An 8,081-nucleotide genomic window follows, 5' to 3' on the forward strand; every position below is an offset into this window, starting at 1 on the left:
TTTCCAATGATAATATAGCAAATTTAATATTTGCTTTAAAAAACTTTTTGCATTTGCAAACTTTTTTTTGTTTTCAAAAAATATCAGCAGGCTGTTTGGTGTCACAAACGAAACGCTGAGAGAAAAGTTTGAACGCAAAATCAAAGATAGGGAGAAAGCGAGATGAGGCACTATGCATCTAAAAACCTTTGTGCTGCAAAAGCAAAAATATTTTTTAAAGAAAAAAAATGCAAACAAAAAAAAATTTTTGCAAACACAAAAAAGTTTTTAAGAAGCAAATGTTAAATATTTGTATTTGCATTATGATTTTTTTTCTTAACATTTTACATTTTGTTTACAGTTTAGAAAATTTTAAACTCAAATCTGTGAGTTTTGCTTGCAGTATGGTGGCACAAAAATCACTCCATACCGTTCAGATTAAAATATTACATGATGATTTTGTTCTTGACATCTATTACTTATTTATAGGACTTTGTCTAAATGAAAAGAGTACATTCCATTTTCATGATCCTCAAGGGAACTGCAAAATACACCTGCGCTCCTATGTCTACAAACCTCTGTGAGCCCCTGGCAAATATAAATCTCCCACACATACTGTGATGTGATACCTAGTAACTATAATCTACAACACAGAGAAATTTGTCTTTCCCCATATGAATGTACTCGTACATACCAATATTTGTTTTACTGGGAGTATGACTCCTGACTTTGCTGGTTGTTTTTATAGTAGATCTGTTAGGATTGTACATCAAGTTTCCTTTTTATGTGATATTTCTTCTTCTCGCCCACTGCAAAAAGTAGTCTGTTTAAGCGTAGTCTAAGTATTCCTATTTTATTATTAAAGTATACATTTAAAATGTTCTAATTTAGTCAGATAAAGTATTCAGTTGGTATGCTTTCTACACTACATGTACATAGTTTATACTAGTAGACTTGATATACTTGTACTCTAGTATATGTAATAAAATACACCTCAAGTGTACTACTTTTTATTAAGGGCAGTCATGTTCTCTTATGAACTATTTTTATTCTTGTTAATTATCCTCAGAACATTTAAGCATCTGGTTTTGAGTTAATCTTTGTCAGGTTTTCTGTTTTGTCACCTTGTTGTTTTTTTGTAGTGTTTGTCAAATTTATTTATTAAATGCTTCAGTTTCTGCTACCAAGCCTGGTTTCCTGCATTTTAGGCCTAGTTTATGGCAGGATTACGCTGAGGACATTCTCTGCTAGTTGCGTTGAAATTAAAAAAATAGCAAAAAGTACACTTGAAGCTTATCTTATTTTATATATATATATATATATATATATATATATATATACATAAGTATAAATATAACAATATACATAGTTTAGAGCATATACGTGGAGTATACTAAGTAAATAAACTTTAGGAATACCACCTCACTTTTACTCTAGATTAGCAAGTAGTACATTTAGATTACTTTTAACTAAGGGAATCCAGGCTTTTGTTGAAAGACAGGCTTTTGTGCAAGTGGTGTCCTCTGCTTTTAATTTATGATGTTCTCATGTTACTCTTCTGCACATCATCATTCTGATCCGTCAAATGCATGAAAGTAACTGAGGAAACTGTAAAGCCTGACCCAGATTCATCTCTGAACTGAAACATTGTCCTTCCTTCCTGTTTTCTTGTTTGATTCGTCTGTGTTGCTGTATTTTAAAATTGGGTAAATATTTTAACTAAGTAACTTGTTTGAAAATATTTCATTTTTCTATTAGGCCACTTAAAATATATTGTATAACCGCTTCATTAGTTTTGCATTCGGTTATGTTATGCTCACCTCCCACCAGCAGGTGGCGGCAAATAGCATCTCCGGATCATGTTCACGTTTGACTGTAATGATAAAAAAGTGAAGAGGTCGGTCTACTGGTGGAACGTTAGCCTAAAATGTTTAGATACATTTTATTAGTTTTATTTATTAAACTAATAATAATTGGTAGGATGGTTGTCTTTGGACAAAATAATCAAAGTTCTTCGAGATTTTCTTCTCAGCCTTTTTGACCGCTGCTGTTTTCCGTCGTTCCAGGAAGTGTTCTGTGAAGAGGTCGCCAGAAAACAGCTCGACTCCCGCTGGTTACATGATCAGTTTCACGATTACAGCTGGTTGAAAACATCGTGTAAAATGTCTGGAAGTTCTCAGCTGGAGAACGCTAACCCCGTCATCTTCCAGCGGTCCGGGGAAAGGCAGCAGACGGCGGCCGAGGAGGACGAGGACGTGCACGACCCCATCGACGACCGGGAAATATTTGATATCCTTTACAAAACAACGCAGAATGATCTGTTAATGCTTTACTTTGCAAACGTTGTGTTTTGATTAAAGTGTCTGACATTTGTACGGAACTCCCAGGATTTCTCTTGTTTTTAAACTTTCTTTTTTTTTTTTAACACAATTCGACAAAAAATCGGATACCACAATCTAATCAAAAGTGTAATTTGGAGCCAGAAAACCTTAAAGTCTCCCTCCGATCATTGCTAAACCTATTGTTAAAGTATCCACACTGTGGTCTTTTGATTGTGATTAAAACCGTATTTATTCCAAAGCCTGCCACACTTCCCGTCATCCATCTGTTTACACTCTCTCCCGCTAGCTAGTTAGCAAGCTAACATTGGTTGTGAAACAAAGACGGTTTTATATATATATATATATCCATCTGTGCAGATTTGAGTCAGATACTAGCTCAGATGAGGAAAACAAAGACGTTCAAACTAAGTTTTTCTTTTCTCTGCTCCTAATTCACAACAATTAGAATAAAGAAAAAGTCAGAAATGCAGTTCTGAACTGAATTTGCTTAATATAATTATTCCACCAGCGAAGAGCTTTCAGGTTTACTTGTTCCATTTTCAAATAATGAATCCAACATGAATCTCTTCTCACAGTCTTGTTCAGGTGAACAACCTTGTCACTGGTGTCCTTCGACAGCTCTTTGGTCTTGTTGGAGAGGTTACAGTGTGACTGTTAAAGAGTGTAGATGGGTGTCTGTTAAAAGGATAACAAGTTAAAACCGGTAACAACTGGAGGAAAGAACTTCTTACAGAAGGAGAAACGTGTTTGTGAGAAACATAATTCACTATACAGACATTTTTTTAAAGTCATATTATGATTTTTATTTCTCTATTTTATTTTTTCTTCAACAGTTGAAGTGCATCTATGATGAACATTACAGACCAAAGTCATCATAACAGAATCAGTGACTGACTTTTTTCCCCTCACTATAACTCTCTCCAGTCCTTTCTCAGGGAACCATCACTTTTGTTCTGGTCCAGTTCTGTTTGTTTTTCAAATGGTTTTGTTAAACAATTCTAAAGCAAAGTTTGATGTGGGTGTGTGTGGATGTGAGTTTATGCTTCTTTAACTCGTGTCACATTTGATCCGATCCATCAACGATCCGGAGCATCCTCTGTCCCTGGAGGAGCTGAACGTTGTGGAACAAGTCCGAGTCCAGGTACGAGTCTCGTTCATCTGGGGATGTTTTTCTGATTCGACCTCAGAAAGATTAAATAAATATGTGACTTCATGTCTACTGAAGGTTGATTTCAGATGTTCAGGTCCATCCTCTTGACTCTTTGTGTTTGTACAGTTCAGATTTATCCAGTGGCATCAAAATATTCAACTTTAAGGACTCAGATCATAGACACAAATGTAAATATAACATAACAGATTAATAAATGCCATTTTTAAACAGTGATTTCCTTTGTTATGATGGTCAAATTCTGATTCTTTTCTGTTAAAACAATCAATCAACAGTTCTGATAAATACAGTCTAGTTGGATGTTTTTAGGGAAAACTTTAGACGATCATTTTTTTTTAAATAAAGTAAACTTTATTTGAATATTTATTTGAATCCTTTGTGAAAGCAGATAAATTAAACCAATCCCATGATTCTTTACATTCACATTAAAAATTACAAATATTTAACCATAAAATCTGAAAAAGTATAAATACATCAGAGATACACAACAAAGTATTAAGGCCACCATAAAGATATATGTGAGAAAATATCGTGAAAAAAATTACAATAATAGAGTTGTAAAATTATGAGAAAATGTCAATGTTCTATGAGAATAAACATGTACTTTTATAAGTTATAATTTATAAGATTAAAATAATACATTTATGAGGTGAAAGTCTGCTTACTAAGAAAAATAGAAGAACAAAAGACGAACTGTTTCAGTACCAGAGACAGAGAACACTGTAAGCAGTTGTTTCAGCTTTGGTTTCACAAATAAGGAAATACTTTGAGTGAGTTTACATTCTGTCATTTTAAGTATAAGAGCATTCAAAGAATACGCAGAAGTAGGAAAGTTCATACTTTTGCTCAAACTTTTAAGACATTATTTTTCTTTTGAAGTGGCCATAATACTGTAGAAACATGCTTACTTTTTTAAAATGTTGTCTTTGTATCCTGAAAACTTTTTTTAATTGTAAGTTCCTCCTCAGTCCAAATCTAAAAGCTGGTTTTAATTATCAAACAGAGTTTTTAATGTAAATGTTATAAATAACTGTAGATCTAATCGAGTCAGATGTTAAATTCTGTCCAAATAGTTGAATTGATGCTTTATATTATACGGTTTACATCTACATCCAGCTGGTATCATCAAAGCTGCAGTCAGACATGGTGGTGGTAGTGTAGTGGTGTGGGCAGCTCACGGATGAAGTTCTGGATGAGTCCAAACTGCCATCCAGCTGTTTTCCTTCGCATTGTGAAATAGAGTTTTTAGCTGATTCAAGCATAAGGTTCTCAGAGGGGCGTGGCCTAATGCTCTGCTGTGTCCTCAGGTGAACGATGCAGACAGCACCGTGAGCGTGGAGTTCACGCCCACCATCCCGCACTGCAGCATGGCTACACTGATCGGCCTGTCCATCAAAGTCAAGCTCCTGCGCTCTCTTCCCAGCAGGTTCAAGGTCGGTTCTGGTTTCACCATAAAACGATCTCATCTGTGTTCTTCTAATGAAACGTGGTTTTTTCTGATCCAGATCGATGTCCACATCACTCCAGGAACCCACGCTTCAGAGGCTGCAGGTAGAGTCCCACGCCGTCACACCTGCAGGTGCAGCTTTGATGATCCGTCACATTTCCTGTCCTGGTGTTGCAGTGAACAAGCAGCTGGCAGACAAAGAGAGAGTGGCTGCTGCTCTGGAGAACTCGTCTCTGCTGGAGGTGGTCAACCAGTGTCTGACCTCCAGGAGCCTCTGACCCCCCCCTCAGCACTGACCGTCCACCGAGCGTCCTCTGTGTTTGACCAACGATCCAGCTGTATTCACAGCAGCAGAGCAGACCAAGAAAAAAACCTGAAAACAGAACAAAAACATATAATTTCTTTAATGTTCTCTGACCTGTTTGTTTTTTTACATGTAAATATTTCTGCTTTGAAAATAAAGATTTATCATTTTAACAACACATTTCATCATTTTAAATTAAACAATATTCATTTTAAACAAATAAAAGTGGATTTTTACATTTTCTATAGATTATGTGAAAAGTCAAGGCCCGGGGGCCGGATCCGGCCCTCCAGATCATTTTATTTTATCGTTATTAATGACCCGATGTTATCGGGCTTCTTTCTAACTTGTATCATTTTTACAAAATATATTTTTATGGAGATTAAAAAAGTGAAAGTTATTTTCAGTTTAAGTTGATTTATTCTGGAAAAATATTCCTGCCTTTTTATTATTCATGATTATGTTAAAAAGTTGCAGTTTTAAAGCTTTAAAAATTGGCATTCTGTAGCTTTTTGGATTATTTTGGCATTTACTAAGATTGTTTAGGCTAATATTTCAGCCACATGCTAGTTGTTTTGGCCAATTTATGCATTTTTAAGTTTTGTATGCTGTTTTGAAGTTAAGCTAATATTTTAGCAACACACTAGTCGTTTTGGCTAACTTAGGCTTTTTCAGTTTTTAGGCTAGTTTGATGTTTAGCTATTTTTTCAGCTACGTGCTAGCTGTGTTGGCCAATGTAGGTGCGTTTTTTTAGTCCAGTTTGGTGTTTAGCTAAAAATTTCAGCTTCATTCTATGTTTTGGCTAATCTAGGCTTTTTTACGTTATTAAGGCTGTTTTGGAGTTCAGCTAATATTTCAGAACTCGTATTTTCTGTAAGAGACACTCAGGCTGTGTCTGCAGTCCTTCACTCCTCCCTAACCCCTGATATACTAAATAGTGCAGGACCAGTGGCGTCGTCTGCCCTCGGCATTCTCGGCTCTAGCCCATTGACTGTAAAAGTAATGGACAGAGCGAGCAATGAGGCCCCCCATTGGAAATGCATTACCTCCTCTCCTCGCAAAAGTAGACCGCCGCTTTCACCGTCACTTCATGAAACGGCTATCGCCATTTGCAAACAATCTTTAGCGATTGGTCTGAGTCTGTGAGTCATAGCTGAGTCATGGAATCTACAGGAAGTACTGTCGCCAATCAGGAGTGAGTTTATTGCAACCGTCCGCCTCTTTCCACGCCTCTACCACGAGACCGCGGATGTAAACAGCTTCAATAACGGCGGCTCGGGAGAACTGTACAAGTCATTGTTGAAGCCTTTGAGGGAGAACCATTCCAACATTTGCTTCTGTCAAGAGACTTAAATCACAACCGATAAGACTTGAGTTGAGACTCAAGAGACTTGTTTTGTAAGCCACAAGATTTCAGTTGTGCCCCTTGAAACTTTAGTTCCAACCCACAAGACTTGACTCATGACCCACAAGTTTTTATTTGAGGCTTATACGACTTGATTCGTAATGTACAAAAATTGAGTGGCAACCCATGAAACTTGAGTTGTAACCCATGGGATTTGAGCTGCGATTCACAAAGTGGATGGTTCTTTTTCAGCAGGGCCTGTCGGAGTAAACAGCTCTGACCTGACCTGAACACTCTGACCGCTTAAAGGGGCCCTACCAGGATTTTCTTAAGCCTATCAGAGTGAATTATATCTATATAAAAGGTCATATATCACCTTAGGACCACTAAAAATGAGTTATTTATGAAAGATTAGTTATATTTTGTGAGTTTGTTCCTACCTGAAAGTAAGACGTCTCGATTCCTGAAGCTCCGCCTGCCGCTGCGTGCGGCTGCAGTCCGCTTCATGACGTCATCCTTGAGTCAGTGGCACCATGTCTGTATTTCTCCCACGAAAATAATCCAAACTTCTTCAAAGGTAGATACATATACGATGTATCTGCCTTTAGTAGGTCTGGCCTTCGCTATACTGCTCCACAACACACACACAGCTCCTTCTCGACTGTGCCGCACCGGGGGTTTGTGGGGGGTCTTAAATAGGGCTGTGGATCACTGCTTAGGTTTCACAAATCGAACCACAATTCTTACTTACTAAGATAATGTTTGTTGCTATATGTATGTCTATTTACTGGATAGATGGAAATTTAAATTATTTGTATTTAATCATCATTTATACCTTTATTTAGAACAGGAGATCAGAATGAACAAAACTGAAAAAAGCACAAAGATTCAGATAGAAATAAATTTTGTTTGTTATTTTAAACATTTTTTTTTATCAATCTTCTGGTTCAGCAGTAAAACAACATAAAAGGATACAAATCCCTGCTGTTTTGGATAATTTAACAGCAAAACCTGAGAATGTTCTCCACAGTTCTTTAATATTTTACGTTCTAAGCATTACATATTGGTGCAGAGCCCAAACGAAGAAGTCTATTTTTTCGCAGCAGAATCAGCTGATTCACGTTGATTACATCCACCTTTCAGCAGTATGAGGCTGTTTCTTCAGAATAAGCTGGAGTTTCCTGCAGAGCGAGGGGAGCAATCTGCTCTTCACATAGTGAAGAATTCATCTTCAGATTTATATTTTTGTGTCAGAACAGCATCAGAAAGTAAAGGTTTCCACTTCTCGTTTCTAGTATCAAAAGATAAAATGACTGTTTTGGAACTTCCTGTGCAAATGTAGGTGACTCAGGTTTTCACCTGGTGAAGCTCATCCAGCAGGTCCGACTCTCCCAGAACCTCCTCCTCTTTCTAGTTTACTCATTATTTTCAACGCCCTGCAGACAATTTATGATCATTCTTTTAAATTTTGCTTTTTTTCTGTTGTTTTATGTTTA

The 8,081-nt window shown here is 36.7% G+C and overlaps 1 protein-coding gene across 2 annotated transcripts; it reads left to right on the forward strand.

The window, feature by feature from the left end:
• The first annotated feature begins 1,845 nt into the window (after positions 1-1,845).
• ciao2b (cytosolic iron-sulfur assembly component 2B) lies at positions 1,846-5,382 on the forward strand. 2 transcript variants are annotated; one of them, XM_024296773.2, is made up of 6 exons: positions 1,846-1,876; positions 2,046-2,268; positions 3,383-3,462; positions 4,797-4,922; positions 4,995-5,040; positions 5,114-5,382. In XM_024296773.2, exons 2-6 carry the CDS (start codon positions 2,142-2,144, stop codon positions 5,212-5,214), a joined length of 480 nt encoding a protein of 159 aa, XP_024152541.1. In that variant the 5' UTR covers positions 1,846-1,876; positions 2,046-2,141; the 3' UTR covers positions 5,215-5,382. The 2 variants fall into 2 exon arrangements, with proteins under 2 accessions (XP_024152541.1, XP_024152539.1); XM_024296771.2 differs by lacking the exon at positions 1,846-1,876 and having other exon boundaries at positions 1,974-2,268.
• The last annotated feature ends 2,699 nt before the right edge of the window (positions 5,383-8,081 follow it).

Source organism: Oryzias melastigma, linkage group LG15 (genome assembly GCF_002922805.2).
Source record: "Oryzias melastigma strain HK-1 linkage group LG15, ASM292280v2, whole genome shotgun sequence".
NCBI classification, from domain to species: domain Eukaryota; kingdom Metazoa; phylum Chordata; class Actinopteri; order Beloniformes; family Adrianichthyidae; genus Oryzias; species Oryzias melastigma.